The following is an 18,819-nucleotide window of genomic DNA, read 5'->3' as shown; positions in this document are numbered from 1 at the left end:
TTACTATTATGTCTTTAAGCAAACATGCCTCCCCCTTCTATAAAACATGACGCTTTTTTGGGGTGGGGTGTCATTTGGGGTAAACTCTGAAGAGGATAATGCTTGCCCAAAATATTACAGGCTGAAGGTTTGCCAACCTCTATTATGTTGTGTACCTTCACTGCTTTCATTGATGGGCAGCCTATATTTTTCAGACGCCTGTAGGCTTTTGATTAACCAGTCACTCCGGTCCACAAGCCAAGGATTAAGGGATATGCCCTCTAATTCAGAGAGCTCGCTGTGATTTATTTTTTATTTTTTTTAAACCTCCCAAATTACCACCTCGAGCCGTTTTGTGTCTCTGACATCTGGGGAGCAAATGTAAAAGCCAAGATAGCAGCTTCCATAGAGTGGCAGCCATTTTGATTTTTTTATTTAATTCCCTGTACGTCCGATTCTCTCTATACGACGATTGTACCTTTTTGACCATTGGACCATGCCCACTTAATTATGGTTAATTTCATCTTTGTTCTTATTGAGCAGATGAATTCCTTTTCCAGGTCCTTGATGACCTCTGAGCTTGGTTGCTTTCTTGCAGGCATTGCATTACCCAACTAGGTGACATCATCAGTGCAGTAGCAAGTGGTGTTACCTTGTTGGGAAATGAAACATCTTCCAGAAAACACCCAAGCTCAGAAAGCGACAAGGACAACCCCCCCTCCACAATTCTAATCTGAGCTACAAATATTCTCTTCTATTGGTACTGAGTTTTATTAAACCATGGGTTTCACACATGAACTGCCGCACAATGCTTGAGTCACATGGATGTCACACACAAGCTGTTAAATTTGCCTAATCCGTCTCTCCTCCACAGTTCAGCAGAGGTAGAGATTGTATCGGCAGAATCTGGCTCAATCACGCACCAAGGTTAACTTTGAAGGACGTTACCTCAAGGCCCAGGTAACTGACAGCAGAGCACCCATGAATGCAGCTATTCAAATGTGACCGAGTTAAAAAATAACCCCAGAGAGTTTAGAAGAAATCGGTCCTTGCATCGCGCCGTGAATTTATGACAGATTTTTTTTACATCTCTTGTTAGCAGCCTTAACCTGGAAAGATTTGAATATGATCCAAAGTTGTGAAATGGTGTTTAGGCAGGCAAGCTTCCCAGTCACACCAAACAGTTGAAGATGAAGCGCGTGCACACACACATCCCTAGACTGACAACCAAAAGAAATATATCCCATGTAGGGCACCCTGATTAAAATTCCCTTGCACGAAGCTGCAGACAATGTGGCCCCACGTGATGAAATGACTTACACATTCCCTGCAGCTTAACACCAAACAAAATTAAGAGTACACCCAAGATTGTTAATGTTGCTTAAAAGAACTAATTAAAAGCCAGCGGCTAAAGATCCCAGGAGCTGCCAAGCTTTTTTGGTTCTCACCATTTTGCCAAGTGTCCTGAAACAACACCAGCCCACATTCCTGTTTTTAACAACGCAGTTCCTGAACAGGGTGGAAGACTGTTCCCCAGCGACACCTTAGAACAAATTCTATGAAAACACACACACACACAACGCAACAACCAGCACAACCAACTGGCCCGTAAAATGCCCAGTTATTTGGGTAAAAAGTTAAGGAAGTAAATATGAACTTTGCTTTCTTCCTGTGCCACAACTTGAATGAAAGCCAGGTAACTGCACTTAATATCATTGAACTGAAAATAAACTGCAAAGGAAACTATCTGAGACACTGGGCAGGGAGCCAACCTGCCTTCCATGGGGCACATTCAATCCGATTCAGAAACGTGGCCCTGGCTGGCATGACCTTTGTTGAGGGTTGTTATGGCTCCTTCCTGAATCTTTGGGGAAACCTGAGGCCCAACAGTTAGGAAACACTACCGAAAGGCTAGATTCCTGCAATTCTTCAACACCATCTATGTTGAGACTCCAGAAGGAGGACAGGGAAGAAGAGTAAGATGGTCAGGGGCGACTAGAGGCTAAAACGTACGAAGAACAGTTGCAGGAATTGGGTATAATGAAACGTTTAGTTTAATGAAAAGAAGGATTAGGAGTGACACCATAGCAGTGTTCCAATATCTGAGGGGCTGTCATAAAGAAAAGGGAGTCAAGCTATTCTCCAAAGCACCTGAGGGCAGGACAAGAAGCAATGGATGGAAACTAATCAAGGAGAGAACCAACGTAGAACTCAGTTAATCAGCAGAACGGCTTGCTTTCAGAAGTTGTGGGTTCTCCAACACTGGAGGTCTTTAAGAAGAGATTGGACAACAAGTGGGGGTGGGACTAGAAGACCTCCAACAATTCCCTTCCACCAATTCCGAAATCCAATATTTAGGTTTCAGTCAGCCAGCCATCATGGCAGCTGCGTACCACAATCTTCAATCAACACAACATCCACCTTTACCATCCTAGAGATCTGTCAAGGGCCGTAGACTGCTTTTCAGCAAAGCTGAAAATCTTGGCGTAACCCGAGTTACTCAGGAACAAGCAGTCAAGAAGACGACTAGCTCTTAGTAGACCAGTCACAAAGGCTTTGGGAAAGATAATTCAGATACCGTGATGTGTCTATGACTAAAAAGATTAAGAATTGCACAAGCCATGACATTCCCAGGGGACACTATGAGAGAGAAACTCAGAAAGAAGCAGAAGACGACAAATGACACTTTTGAACTTTGGCGTTGAAGAAGACACCTGAGAAGATCGTGGTCAGCCAAGAAAGCAAACGAATGGATCATCAAACAGATTGACTCAAAAGTTCTCACTCGAGGTAGAAATAACCAGGCTTGATTTAATTCCACTTTGGACACATTTATGTGAAGAAGACCCAGCTCTCTGGAGAAAGCTCCGAAGACAGCAACCAGAAATAAGGTGATGGTGATGGATGTGCCATTGGAAGACCTGAAAGGTCAGGTCAGGACAAGGCGGTTTAGGTTAGGACAACACAAGGCACTAGCTAAGTTCAAAGTTAACCTGTTGCAACTCAAACAACTAATTATAGACAGAAATTATAAAGCATGGGAAGAATGACTGGAAGCAAAATCCGTCAGAAATTATCCCGAAGCACCTGAGGGTTTGCATACTTAATGAAAGAAACAATGGACGTTTCTTTGTGACACAGAATATCCCACATAAATGCATTTAGAAAAACCCCATGGCTGGCATTCCAGGGTGGCAGCCGATCTTATGAAGAGAAACTGCAGGAAATTTCCATTGTAAATTGAGTTTATTCCGTAGCTTTTGAAGAAGAGCTTTGAGAAGACCAGGCTGGAAGGTTGAGACTGAAGACACAGTATGATCTTCTGCCGCTCGATGGATTCCAGATGGGTTGAATTTCCTTCATCCTTCCCCAGCCACATAATTATGGACCGTAAGAATTAAAGAAATGAGGAAAGCTGAGAAAAATTGCTCCGTGGATTGTGGGTTCTTTTTTTTTTTTTTTGTTACTTGCATGTTTAGGCGGTAAATCTCAAAGTATAAATAGTCCTCAATTTACAATCATTCATTTAGTGACCATTCAAGGTAACAGCGGCTCTAAAGAAAGTGGCTTATGACCGTTTTTCACACAACCATTGCAACAGCGCCCTGGTCACATGATCAAAATTTATGTGCTTGGCAACTGGTTCGTACTTACGACGGTTGCAGTGTCCCAGGATCAAGTGGTCACCTTTTGCAAGCTTCTGACAAGGAAAATCAATGGAGAAGCCAGATTGACAGCTGTGTTACTAATTTAACAACTGCAGTGAGTCACTATAACTGTGGGAAGAAAGGTCTTTAAATGGGACAAAGCTCACTTAACAGCTTGCCTTGCTTAGTAACAGAAATTTTGGGCTCAATCGAGGTTGTAAGTCGAGGACCTGTATATTCCCAGTTCATCAAAGGCCATGTAGCTGCATGATCAACTTTCCAGTCTTCCAGGTGAAACCATATTAGGGAGAAAGAAGAAGTTAAATCTATTTTCTGCCAGCCAATTATATGCCATACTGCAGCTTTCTTAGCCTCTGACTCTTCAAGAATGTGGCCTCGATTCCCAGAATTTTTAGCCATGCCAGTTGCATAATTCCATAAGTGGAAGATCACACATTTGAATGCAATAAACAGACTGTCACATACTCAAGTTCTCCTTTTCCCCCAATTCAATAGCAGCAATAGGCCTAGTTAGCACATCTATTACAGCTTCTCCTGCATCAACAGGTGGCAAAATGGTTAGAAGGCAGTATTGGAGACAAACTATGCCCACAGCCAGGTGTTCGATTCTGACCGTCTCAAGTTTGACTCAGCCTTCCATTTTTCCAAGGTCAGTAAAATGAGGACCCAGATTGTCGGGGGGCAATAGGCTGACTCTGTAAACTACTTAGAGAGGGCTGTAAAGCACTATGAAGTGCCATTGCTATGAAAACCATACCATCGTGAGCAATGGGTTTGCTTAATGACCGTGGTATTCGCTTCACGACTGCCACAGAAAAGACCAGAAAATCAGATCAAATAACATGGCCAACCTTTTAATGACTCTTGATTTACAACTGTAATGGGCAGGCTCCATTGTGGTTGTAACTCAAGGACTGACTACCTGTGTTCACACTATTTAAACCAGCGGTGGGGAACGATGTCCCCTTTATGACTTGTGGACTTCAACTCCCATAATTCCTGAGCCAGCCTGGCAGAGGAATTCTGGGAGTTGAAGTCCACAAGTCATAACATCGTTCTCTATCTCTGAATGGAAGCGTTTTCCACTTTACATAACCAGCCACTACTTGGTTTTATTTTAAGCAGGGTGGAAACCTGTCACTATTTTCTTGAGGAAAAGGGAAACTGGGAATCTTAAGTACCTGGTGAGGCACCCAAGATACTGGATTCTTCTTTTAGCTCCCTCCTCTGTTCCTCCACTTGCTCTTCGCTCCAACCGCAGCTATTTAAAATTATCCATCTGACTCAATTGCCAACCCTTTTTACATGTCCGAGGAAACCATCTCAAAATGCTGTAAGTTTTCACCACTTCCTCTGGGTGAATTTTATTTAGCTGGCAGATACATAAATAAATTCACGCTCACAAACTTTAGGATTGTGCTAAGATTGTTAAAACGCACCTCTCTCTATATATTGCTACGCCAGGATCTTTGAAAAAGAAGCTTGCAAGAAGCTTGAAAAAATGAGGAATGTGAATGCAGACAGGAAAAAAAAGCTGCATTAGAAAAACCACTCACCAAGTTTTTATGTAGCTCTTGATAGCAAGGGCTGTTTTTAACAAGAGTATGGCTCCCCCCCCCATCTCTCACTGCAAGTAAAATCCATCAAATTCCCACCAAAAGCTGGACTTTATTATTAATGGCTTCTATCCAGATACGCCATGAATTTTAGATACCCAATGAATTTTAAATTGGTTGCAACTTACTTCCACTGCTTCTACGGAATTCGAGCTATAATTCTCCACACTTACCTAGGAATCATGAAGCGTGGCCAAATATAACAACCTCTCATGCCAAGCTGGGATATTTTAAATCCCACTCTTAGTTACAAAGCAACTTTAATTGGACTACAGCCAGTACTATAAACAATTAAACAAAAATATTTTATCAACGGGGGTCTCATACCAGCAGGGGTGAAAAAGCCAAAATGGAGCTACGCCTGCACAACTGACACGTTTTTTTAAAAAAAAACTTATTCCTTTTTAAGATGTCACGACGCGTATAAAAAGAAGTGGGACTTTTATTTGCACCGTTGCCTCTGCCATCTTGGTTGCTCCCTTGCAGGCATCCGTCTCATAAATTTCAATGAAGATGAAATCAAGAACAGCTGCAGTGGATTAATACAATCACTGGGGGAAAAAAATAATCAGAACTGGGGATTCTTTACTTAAATAACTGTTAATCAAGTTCTTCAATTTGCTTTGTTAACTCCCAAAGGAGTATGTTAATATTCCTCCCTAGGAGTAAAGGTTGTAAAGGCCTCAAGTTGATTCACTTTAAAAGGAAATATAGGGAGTCCATATTTACGTTGCTAAGTGAGGCATTTAAGTGAGTTTTGACCCAGTTTACGACTTTTCTTATTAAGCTGTTAATTGAATGGCTGCAGTGGTTAAGTTAGTAACACAGTCATTAAACAAATTGTTGTAAGTCAAGGACTACCTGTATTAGCAATTCGGGGTTGAACTGGGGGGCCCTTGGTGTTTTTCAGAGATTATCAAGGATCCCGCCGCTCACTTTCTATTTGTTGCTACTTTGCCAGATCTCTGGTTGTGGCAAAGTTGCAATCAGCAACATCAGTGGTGAAATCCAATTTTTTTTAACTACCGGTTCTGTGGGCGTGGCTTGGTGGGCGTGGCTTGGAGAAGGATACTGCAATATCCCCAGTCCCTCCCCACTCCTGGGGGAAGGATATTGCAAAATCATTCATTCCCACCCCGCTCTGGGGCCAGCCAGAGGTGGTATTTGCCAGTTCTCCGAACTATTCAAAATTTCCACTACCAGTTCTGTTCGCTGAACCACTCAAAATTTCCGCTACCGATTCTCTGAACTGCTCAAAATTTCCGCTACCGATTCTCTGAACTGCTCAAAATTTCCGCTACCGATTCTCGGTATAGGGATAGGAGGAGGAGAAGAAGGAGAAGATAGAGGGTTAGAAAGGATGGTAGTGAGAAGTGGGAAAGAGGAGGGGAAGTAGGAAAGCGAGGAGAAGGTGGTGGGGGAAGTTTAAGAAGGATGAGAAGGGAAGAAAGGATTAAAGGGGGGAGTGGCAGTCGAGCAGCCCTGACTGAGTATAATTTGAGTATAGGACTGATTGTTGGATAAGTGATTGTATTGTACACTGGTCAAATTGTGGGAATTATTATGGAAAAATAAAAAAATTTTGCAAAAAAAAAAAAAAAAATTCCGCTACCGATTCTCTGAACTGCTCAAAATTTCCGCTACCGATTCTCTGAACCGCTCAAAATTTCCCCTACCGATTCTCTGAACTGCTCAAAATTTCCGCTACTGATTCTCTGAACCGCTCAAAATTTCCGCTACCGATTCTCTGAACTGCTCAAAATTTCTGCTACCGATTCTCTGAACTACTCAAAATTTCTGCTACCGATTCTCTGAACTGCTCAAAATTTCTGCTACCGATTCTCTGAACTGCTCAAAATTTCCGCTACCGGTTCTTCAGAACCTGCTGGATTTCACCCCTGAGCGACATGCACCATACAATACAACTTCCAAAGATCTCTGGTGGATCACCAGCTTGATATCCTTGCTATAGGTCTTCAGTGTGTTGTTCTTCTAACACTGTCCATGAAATCTGTGGCACACCCAAAGGTGCTTTTTTCAAGAGGCAACTGGGCTTTCTGGTTTTTCTTTGAAGACGTTTCGCTCCTCCTCCAAGAAGCTTCTTCGGCTCTGAAGAAGCTGCTTGGATGAGAAGGGAAACGTCGTCGAAAGAAAAACCCAGAAAACCCAATTGCCTCTTGAAAAAAGCACCTTTGGGACAACAACCATTGATTGGGAATCTCCGTAGACAAATCTGTGGAACATTTTTTACAATAAACCATGGGGAATGTCTGTTCTGCACTTTGCGCAAATCTTTAAGTATAGTCTGTATGGAAGTAACACTGGACAAAGAAGGGACAAAGTAAAATAAAAGTTTAGAGCTCAAAAATCTACATGAAATGACTCGCCCAATTCCCCGTCTCTCTTCATACTGCTGACTTGGTTACGCTGTCACGAGGAGAAGATGTATGAAGGGAATTCCTGCACTCTATCCTAGCCTGGTAGGCCTCCTGCCTTATTTCAAAGACACGACTGCTCTCATCTTACTTCTGTCTCGGATAACCTTGTCCTTTTGTGGACCGGCCTTTTTTTTTTTTTTTAAGATAAGCCATTTCAGGTTTCTGCACCCAGTTTCTTTTGCAAAAATTCAACCAACAAGGAGAGAGAGCATCTCCAGCTCATTTACTTAGAGAGTGGCTTACTTATTTGGGCACGGCGGATTTCTATAAATACCAAATTAAGAGATTTGAGGAGTGGGAAAGGCTTAGCTGAGATAAGCTAAGACAGAGGTCTTCAAACTTGGCAGCTTTAAGACTTGTAGACTTCAACCCCCAGAATTCTCCAGCCAGCGTAGCTATGCTGGCTGGAGAATTCTGCGAGTTGAAGTCCACAAGTCTTAAAGCTGCCAAGTTTGAAGACCTCTGCTATAAAGGTTGTAACTGTGAAAAATGGTCGTAAGTCACTTTATTCAGTGCTGTTGTAACCTTGGCCACTAAATGAACTGTTGTAAGTCGAGTTATCGGTAACTGTCTTGAGGAAGGCAGAAAAGTCTTAAAGCTGCCAAGTTTGAGGACCTCTGAGCTAAGACAAGTGGGTCTTCGTTTATTACAAAGACATCAGTTGGTGTTAACATAAAAGGGAAGGGAAGAGACTGAAATATAATTGGCATTTGTATGAGTGACATCATCTCACCCATGCTGAATTGGAGAGCTGGACACATAGCAATCTCCACTACCCATGTGGTAGCCAGGAATGGAGGTGGGGGGGGGGGAGAAAGGAAATTATGGTGAAGAGACACAGACAGTCAAGGAAGATGAATGTTTATCTCTTCATAATGGGCCCAGCAAGGATCAAAAGTCAGACAGGATTTTTCCAGAATTACTTTCCATCTCATAATGAAAGACAACCAACCAACCAACCACCCGCTCTTCAGAAGTTTCTTATAAAAAAAGGAAAAAGAAGTGAATGGAAGAATAATTAAAGCTATGCAATTGCCTGAGCCGATCTGTAAGCCAGAGACACCAGGTTGCAATAGATCTTCACTTCATGAGACGTGGAGGTAATCCTCGCTTTACAACCGTTCAAAGTTGCAACACTGAAAAAAGCGACTGTTTTTCACGCTTAGAACCATTGCAGCAACCATGATTGCATGATTGGACTCTGGGCAACTGGCATGGATTTATGATGGCGCGATCCCCTTTTGTGACCTTCTGACAAGCAAAGGCAATGAGAAACCAGATTCACTTACCAACTGTAGCAAGAGAGGTCATAAAAGCAGGATGGGGAACTCCCTTAACTGTCTCACTTAGCAACGTAAATTTTTGGTCTCAATGGTGGTCGTAAGTTGAGATCCAGCTGTAATTTTTTTCCTGCCTTAACAAATAAATGACTTAACATATGACTATCATTAAGTGTTGTAAGTATTGTACCTTGATAAAGGTATCTTTTCTTTTATGTACACTGAGAGCGTATGCACCAAGACAAATTCCTTGTGTGTCCAATCACACTTGGCCAATAAAAAATTCTATTCTATTCTATTCTATTCTATTCTATTCTATTCTATTCTATTCTATTCTATTCTATTCTAAAGAGTATTTTAAGAGTAAGACATTATGCTGGATAGAGCAGGTGCAACTTTCGAGCTACATGAAACCAGCGTTGAGGTTTTGGTATCTCACAAAACAAGAGGGGAGTAAGATTAAAAAAACAATTGTGCCCATGGAAAGCTTACTCATTTACATCGACCTAGCTTTATTATCCTCACTTCCAACTGTCCTCATTTGCCCAGAGTGACATCACCGCCTGTCGTAATACTCCCAAGGTTGCTTTCTCCAGCATCTCACTCATCTTATTAATATAGCTACAAGGAACAGTAGCAGGTGATGAACTCCCTGATATGTAAAAATATTTTTAAAAGAAAATCTCCCCCTACTCCAAGTAATTCTGACAAGTCTTTCCTACCCCCGGGGAAATGTCAAGTTTCAACTCAACTCCTGATGACTGGAGATATTCAACTGGACTCCACGCTGCTAAATAACTCAAACGAGACTGGGATGTAATTTGAAGTACAATGGGAACACGCCACTGGAAATGTAAGCATTAACACGGAATGGCTGCAAACAATCTTGATAAAATAACTCCCGCCCATTCAGGCATTGCTAAAATTTGAAGCCGTTCCTCTGCATGCACCAGATGGCTAGATAACCTTCCTCCAACCTTGCTTGGGAATAAAATACTGAATTTATATTTGCAGGAGAAAAGGCAGGCCGGCTTCAAACAATGCACAGGGCACAGCTTCGTGGGAAAACAAATATGCGCGCAAGCATAACTGGTCTACAAGCCAAATACTCAAGAGGGTGCAAAGCTAATTCATAAAGCCGTTGGAGAGTTGTTGGTGAATACAAACAGTCCTCGATTTACAACTGTTCATTTAGTGACTGCTCAAAGTTACAACGGCAGCACAAAAAAAAAGGTGATCTGCGACCATGTTTCACCCTTACAACCACTGCCACATCCTCATGGTTACATGATCAAAACTCAGGACCCTCGGCAACTGACTTATATTTATGACGGTTACAGTGTCCCGGGGTCATGTGGTCCCCTTTTGCGACCCTCTGACAAAGCAAAAGTCCACCGGGATTCACTTCACTAAATTAACAAATCGCAGGGACTGTAATGGCGACTATGACTTTCTCCAGGTTAGAAGAAGCTCAGATATTCAGGACGTGGCCTGCTGTTTTTTTAACCAGGATAAGATACCCTCCTTTCTGCCCCCCTCACACAAGCATGGGAGGTCACTGCAACCTAGGAATCTCCCCCCATAGCACTGGCTCTGGACAGCACTGTAAACATTATCCATTCCTGCTCCGAAGACATAAAGCAGGCATTGAATGAATGAGGGAGGGAAAGGTTAGCCGAGAATGATTTACCCCAGGAGGACAGGATTAAGGGAGAAAGGGTGGGGGGGGGGGGGAAGGAACAGATCCAAGCCGCAAATTCCACCCCATTTTTTTCCTCTCCCCACCCCCCCCTTCTTCTCAATTTGAGGTTTTAACCTTTTGGAAGATGCTCCATTAAGAAAACAAGAGTGAAACTCGCTCCTAGGAATTCAGTTTGGCTGGTCTGCCCAAGTTCCTTCTCCTCCCACCTATTTCCTTCCCCGTTTATTTTTCCAAGCGGGCCAGATGACATGAAAAGAGCATCAGGGAGTGAATTAAAGGTCATTGCTGCAGGAACCGGTCCTTTCTGAAGACCCCCACTACAAGGATTAAAGTTCTGACATTCCACCCTCCTTCCTCCCCTTCTCTCAATATACACAGGTAGTCCTCGACTTGCAACCGCTCGAAGTTACACCAGCACTGGAAAAAAGTGACAAAGAGCATGTTTCACACTTACGACCGTTGCAGCGTCACATGGACAAAATTCAGACTGATTCACGTTTATGACCGTGGTAGCATCATGTGATCCCTTTTGGTGACCTTCTGACCAGCAAAGTCAATTTGGGAAACCAGATTCACATAACCACCGTGTTAGTAGTTTAACAACTGCAGGGACTCAACAGTGGCAAGGAAGGTCGTAAAAGGGAGCAAAATTCACTTTAACAAATGTCTCACTTAGCAACAAACATTTGGGGCTCAATTGTGGTCATTAAGTTGAGGACTACCTGTATCTGACTATCATTATGTGATGTATCATTGTTAAATTTGTACCCTATGACTATCATTAAGTGTTGTAAGTGTTGTACCTTGATGAAGGTATCTTTTATGTACACTGCGAGCTTATGCACCAAGACAAATTCCTTGCGTGTCCAATAAAAAATTCTATTCTATTCCATTCCATTCCATTCTATTTTCACACTCCTTTTCTTTTCTCCAGCCAAAAGGAACCCAGTCCTCCCTGAACTCCAGTCCTTTTACTCTTCCCATCCTGAACTGAGCTTCATTCATTGGCCGGAAGTCCACAGCTTCTTCAATCAAGCCAGGATGGAGAACAACAGCTAACGGAACAAGTGAAGGACAAGGTCAGGTTGGATATTTTCAAAAGCAGCTGGTCTCTTTTGCTTGTCCTTCTAAAGCAGATCACCCACACGCATCCTCTGGACATCGTCTTCCTAGAGAATCCGCTCAGTCCCATAAAACAGAGCAAAATTCCTCTTATTCTTCTCTCAAAGCTCCCTCTTTCCGATATGTATTGAAGATGGACAGTGATTAATATATGTAATTATTTATATGAATGTGTGTGTGTGTGTGTGTGTATACACACCCATACACACCTACACATGTTATGTATACAGCATGTGTATGTGTTATGCATGTGTACACTTTTGAGAGCAGGCCACAGAATTTCATTTTTAATGTGTGCTAGTGTGCCTACAGTAAAAAATGACAATAAAGGCTGTCTGTCTGTCTCTCTATACATCCATCTCTATCTAGTTGTCTATCGATCAATCATCTATTATCTACCTATATCTATCTATCCATCCATCCATATCTGTCTATCTATCTGTCCATCCATATCTATCTATCTATCCATCCATCCATCCATATCTGTCTGTCTGTCTGTCTATCTATCTGTCCATCCATATCTATCTATCTATCTATCTATCTATCTATCTATCTATCTATCTATCTATCTATCTATCTATCTATCTATCTATCTATCAATCTATCTATCAAGCATCAAAAAAACACCAGCTTTTCTCTGAATTCTTCAAATGGCGTTCAGCTACGAGAGTGTCTGCCCTCCAAAAGCTCAAATACCTTCTTCCATACATACAGGTAGTTCTCGACTTACAACAGTTCGTTTAGTGACCATTCGAAGTTACAACGGCACTGAAAAAAGCCACATACGACCGCTTTTCACACTTACGACCTTAGCAGCATCCCCGTGGTCACCGGATCAAAATTCAGGATGCTTGGCAACGGGCTCATATTTACGACCATTGCTGACGAAGTCGATGGGGAAGCCTGATTCACTTACTGGGTTACTAACCAACCGTAGGCAGTGATTCACCGAACAACTGTGGCAAGGAAGGTCGTAAAATAGGTCATAAAACTCAACTACAGAAATTTTGGGTTTAGTTTGTGATCGTTAAGTCGAGAACCACCTGTATGCAATGAAGGTTGACTCAGCCTTCCATCCTTTATAAGGTAGGTAAAATGAGGACCCAGATTGTTGGGGGGCAATAAGTTGACTTTGTATATAGTCAGACTATTGCGTGACATAGTGTAAGCCGCCCTGAGTCTTCGGAGAAGGGCGGGATATAAATGCAAATAAATAAAAAAAAAAAAGGCCAATTTATTCAGACTACAAGGCACAGACCTGTTTATGAGAAAACCAAACATGTGTTCAACTATAGAGAATCTACAAACCCACATTCTCTAACTGTAGATAGTCTACAAGCCTTAATCCTCAAAAAAGATGCAGGAATATTCCGGAAAGTCATCTAAAGGCAGGGGCCTCCAACCTTGGCAACTTTAAGCAAAGCTGGCTGGGGAGTTCTGGGAGTTGAAGTCCACCAGGCTTAAAGTTACCAAGGTTGAAAGCCCCTGATCTAAGGGGTTGTTGATAAAGAGAGCACATCCGATTTGCAGCATAAACGAGATTTCTTTTTATTTCCCAGGTTGGCATTTGTAGCAAAGGCAAGCATGGGACCTTTATCAAGAGATCTGGTTGCAATTCAGAACGCGGCCAATTCAGAAAAGGCAGTTTCTTACCCACTTCAAAAACATATGAAAGAGGAAAGAAGCAGGGGAAAGGAGAAAAAAGAAGGGGGAGAGGAATGTTTACTTTCACTAACTCATCCCCTATTTAAACTTCAGTAAGTTATTACAACTTTTCATTGCAGATAAAAGCAGCCCAGATGTCCGATAACCGCTCATTTAAAAAAAAAAAATCCACTTTCCAGCAAGCTATCTCAGGGGTGCAAAGGCAAAAAGAAAAGAAAAGAAAAGTCAAGAGTCAATGAACATTTAGCACTTTAGAATAGAATAGAATAGAATAGAATTTTATTGGCCAAGTGTGATTGGACACACAAGGAATTTGTCTTGGTGCATATGCTCTCAGTGTACATAAAAGAAAAGATACGTTCATCAAAAGAACTCCTATGTAAAATCTTGACTGGTGCGATCCCAAGTCCTACATTTTAAAACAGAAAACCTCAAAGTTGCGAATGCTTCTTACTTGTCTTTCTAGCTAGGCAAACATGTAATGCTCTCTACATGGGGCTCCCCTTGAAGTGCACTCGGAGGCTTCAGTTAGTCCAGAATGCAGCTGCGCGGGTGATAGAGGGAGCTACGCGTAGCTCCCATGTAACACCGCTCCTGCGCAGACTGCACTGGCTGCCTGTGGCCTTTCGAGTGCACTTTAAGGTGTTGGTTACGACCTTTAAAGCGCTCCATGGCTTAGGACCTGGGTACTTACGGGACCGCCTGCTGTTACCACATGCCTCCCACCGACCCGTACGCTCCCATAGAGAGGGACTTCTCAGGGTGCCGTCCGCCAAACAATGTCGGCTGGCGGCCCCCAGGGGAAGGGCCTTCTCTGTGGGGGCTCCCACTCTCTGGAACGAGCTTCCCCCTGGTTTACGTCAAATACCTGACCTTCGGACATTCCGTCGCGAACTGAAGACCCATCTTTTTATTCGCGCAGGGCTGGCTTAATTGGATCTTAAAAGGGAATTTTACCAATTTTAAATGGGGTTTTAATTGACGATGATTTTTAACATCAGGCTAATTTTGAATAAGTTTTTTAAGGGTATTTAAATTGTGTATATTTGTATTGTTGGTTTTATTTTGCCTGTACACCGCCCTGAGTCCTTCGGGAGAAGGGCGGTATAAAAATTAAATTAAATAAATTAAATAAAAATTCAAGAATTGTTCCAAATTTATCAGAATTCTTTTCTTTGGTCCGTGAAAACAATCCTTCCTCTTCATTAAACATACTTGCAAAAGTATCATTAAGCGTATTAGGTTGGGTTGGGTTCATTCTAGGCTCTCTACAAGAAACACCAAATTTGACAAAGACCCTCCAGAATCCGGAGAGAGGAGATTAAAAAACAACTGCAAGGATGAAAACTTTCAGAGAAAAACATCTTTATTATTTATTATTACTATTTTTTGTCTTTTTCCCTCCCGGAGAAGTTATCTAAGGCTTCTCTCTTAAGAAAGCATTCTGCTAACCAGGCGAGCAATGCGATTTCCTGCTGCCCCCAAAATCCCCACCCTTCTTTCCTTTTTCGGCAGCAGACCAGACAGCCCGAGATGTTATCGAATTCACAAACCTTTTAAAAAAGAGGCTCCTTTTAAAAAGCTAAAGTCTTCGTTTGCTCATTTCATGTGGTATCCTGCGGAACTGAGCCCCACCCTCTGGCATATTTCATTTTTTTTTCTCCCCCTCTCCTTTTTCAACTATTGAAGCATTCTTATTGTACAGCCTGATTTCTTCTTTTTTTGGTAGAGTTTTCCCTCCCCGCCCCTTAACTTTCTTCTACACAACTCTTGTTTCAAGAAAGTTGAAAGGGAATCCATGTTTTTTTAAAGCGAGTGATGGAAAACCTTACACTTCTTTTTTTCCTTGCCTTCTGATTAATTCTTATTAGCTGCCTTTGAACATGCAGAATCATCTCCTCTCAAATAACACGCGGAGGGGTATATATTACATTGGGGGGGCTGGAAAGCAAACAAGATTCACATAAACACAAGCCACCGCTGAAAGCAATTCTTAAAAGACTGAAAAACCCGCACATACAAACAAGACACACAAATGTGGAGCGCACTTACTGGGGAGGGGGGAGATGGGGGGGGAAGGATAGTCTTCCCGCATTCCAGTTGTAAACTAATGAATGGGAGTACGGATCTTGTATAAATCCAACACCGGATTCCTCTCGGCCAAAGAAAACTAACTTTCAATAGGTGCGCAAGTCCAAACGAGTATTTTTTGGGGCACTAAGCAAAAAAGCTATTAAGGGTTTGCACGCTGCATCAACCAGGAGGAAAACGGGAAAGCTACAAGGCCTTCCTGTGGGATGAGGGTTGGTTGGCTGTTCAAGGGTTCCTCTGTAGAGCAGGGGTCTTCACAACCTTGGCAACTTTAAACCTGGTGGACTTCAACTCCCAGAATGCCCCAGCCAGTCCACCAGGCTTAAAGTTGCCAAGGTTGGAGACCCCTGCTCTAGAGTAGCGTTTCTCAAAACTTTATACATGTGGACTTCAGCTCCCAGAATCCCACCCCCCATTACCCCCAGCCAGTATGGTGCTTCTCGGGGCGGGGCTAATCTTAAAATGTTCTTTTTTTCCAAGTTCTTCTCCTCCTCCGAAGATCAGCCATTCCCAGATTAAATTGCAAGCCACCAAAAACGCCTTACACCCAAAACCTTAATCACCAGAAGCCAGCCTCAACTTGCAAACTTGCAAAAAAAGCAGGAGCCTGCTCTGGCACACCCTGTTAACAGTGGACAGTCTATAATTTAGCTCTCTGTGCATAAATCACCTAGGCAGACGTTGCCTTCAGCGGAACTGTGGTGCTTGCCAGCCTACCAGCATCTTTGTCTAGGCTCCCATACAGCTCTCGACGACGGAGGACAGATAGTAGCTTGTAAGACCAGAAATGTGATATATGACCAACTTAATTCCACAGCTGGTAAAACTCGGTCTTACAGCCGTGCAATCGGAGGCCAGGCCAGATGTTGATGAACTACAGTTCCCAGCAGGGGTGAAATGCTCCCGATTCTGACCGGATTGCGCGGGGCGGGTAGTTTGGAGAACCGGTAGGAAAAATCCTTCCCACCACCACCACCCATGCCTCGCTGTTCTTCTTCTCTGTCCCTGAAGCTCTCGGTGGTGATATAGCTGCAAACAGCCTTAAATGACTGCTGCGGCATTTCAAAGGGCCACAGCTGATCAGTGCTGTAGTGCCTCTATTTTTAAAGAAGGTAGACCGGCGCGCTCCGAAAAAAAGGCGATTAGTAGACCAGTGCCTCTATTTTTAAAGAAGGTAGACTGGTGCGCTCCCAAGTTTTGTATACTTTGTTTATTATTTTTATTATTTTTTATTATCATTGGCCATGCCCATTCAGTCACCTGACCACCAAGCCACGCCCACCAATTAAGCCACGCCCACAGAACAGGTAGGGAAAATTTTTAGATTTCACCCCTGGTTCCCAGCATTCCCAGGAAAGGCTATTTTTTTGCTAAGGATGCTGGGAGGAGTAGAATTGTTTAATGAAACAAAATGGAAAGAAGACAGACCACGCTACAAAAAACCAAAACTTGAAAAACCCTTACTCCTGTTCCTGGCCTGTAGAACTAAAGTGCAACACATTTAAAAATGCTCAGAAATAATCAAAATCTGGAACATCCAAGGTAATTATTCTCTTGAGGCTAGATTATCACACACATTCTTATAAACTGGAAGATTTTCCGATATGGGGCTGTGGGGGAAACGAGACTTCTAGCAGAAAATGCAAAATAACTGTGACCTATTTGCAACCTTTTATGAAAATGCAACAGAGGATTTCAAATCACAAGGAAAATGCAGACTGATTTATGTCTGAAAAACAGGGGAAATTCTGCACAACAATCCATCCATTCCACATCTGCTCGTTGGTGAGATCCTTCAGCGTGCTTACACACTTCATTAGCTCGACTTTCTCTTCATTCCCAACACTGGTGAACATACAACAGCTGTCCAACCCCCGATGTCCACAGATGGCACAACCACCACTTCCAAAATTTCTAGCCCCCGAGGGAAAACTCCTGCTAAGATTTTCATTCCTGGAAAAGCATTAGATCTATTCTACCAGGCAACAGGGGTTATATCAGGATGCTGCTTACAACACAGATTCACAACTAGGTGGCAAAGAGCCATCAAGTTTCTCAACTGTGTCTACTTTTAAGATGCATGGACTACAACTCCCAGAATTCCCCAGCCAGCTGGGAGGTTGAAGCCCACCTATCCTAGAGCCAACCCAGTTAAGAAACACTGCCCTAGAGCAGGGGTCTGCAAACTTGGCTCTTTTAAGCGAAGCAAAGCTGGCTGAGGAACTCTGGGAGTTGAAGTCCACAAGTCTTAAAAGAGCCAAGTTTGCAGACCCCTGCCCTAGAGTAGCATTTCCCCATCTTACCAACTTTAAGGTAGTTGGACTTTCAACTCCTAGAATTCTCCAGCCAGAATCATGGCTGGCTGAGGAATTCTGGGAATTGAAGTCCACCTATGTTAAAAGTTGCCAAGGTTAGGAAACACTGTTCCAGAGGTCCAACCTCCTTTGTGAGGGGAAAAAAAAACATACAACAACAAAAGGGGCACAGAAGAGATCTTGAGTCTTACCTGCGAGCCCCTCAGGGGCCAGAAAATTAGTTCCCCTCGTTTCGGTGGAAGAAGGCACAGACTCTGGACAACTCGCTATAAGACAAAAACGAATGGAGAAATAAGTATGACATGACGCTGACTCCCTCCCCAATACTTTAAAGCCAGGGTTGGGCTGCTGGGGGTTCGCAGGGGTTCGGGAGAACCTCTAGCTAAGATTCTGTGCAGTTCGGAGAACCACCAAATCTCACTTCTGGCTGGCTCTGCCCACCCCACCCCGTCCCGCCCTCCCAGGAGTCCCCACGCGGCCCGTTTTGCATGCAGGTAAGTGCAGGGAGTGCACTGAGGCTTGGAGAGGGCGAAAAATGGGTCTACCAGAAGTTCGTGAAGGCCAGAAATGGGCCCACTTCGGCCTCCAGAGGCCCTCTGGAGTATGGGGAGGCTGGTTTCGCCCTCCCGGAGGCTCAAAGAAAGCCTCCAGAGCCTGGGGAGGGCAAAAACATCCACCACCGCCCCCCCGCTGTGGTGCAGGAGGCCAACTAGGCCACGCCCACAATGGCCACGCCCATCCAGCAACCGGGCAGAGAACCCCTTGCTAAAATTTTTGAAGCCCACCCCTGTTTAAAGCCCAATACAAGGAGGTCTCTAGCTAAATGAAGCAATATTCCACAGAGTTTACTAGGAAGCGATTACTAATTGTCTGCACAGAGCTATGTTTCATGCAACACCGAACCCTCGTCTGCTCCATCATTAGTCAAAGAGAGGAAGATTAT

General features: G+C 43.3%; 1 protein-coding gene across 1 annotated transcript in view; it reads right to left on the bottom strand.

Annotated features, from left to right (window-relative positions):
• Positions 1-18,819, bottom strand: part of SMAD7 (SMAD family member 7) — a 57,355-nt gene that overhangs the window by 25,136 nt on the left and 13,400 nt on the right. Inside the window, exon 3 of the mRNA XM_058171075.1 lies at positions 18,068-18,142. Coding sequence (XP_058027058.1) covers positions 18,068-18,142 — 75 coding nt within the window. The remainder of the gene's footprint in view (positions 1-18,067; positions 18,143-18,819) is intronic.

The sequence above is a fragment of the Ahaetulla prasina genome, chromosome 2 (genome assembly GCF_028640845.1).
Source record: "Ahaetulla prasina isolate Xishuangbanna chromosome 2, ASM2864084v1, whole genome shotgun sequence".
Taxonomy (NCBI): domain Eukaryota; kingdom Metazoa; phylum Chordata; class Lepidosauria; order Squamata; family Colubridae; genus Ahaetulla; species Ahaetulla prasina.
This window is presented reverse-complemented; position numbering and strand designations above follow the sequence as displayed.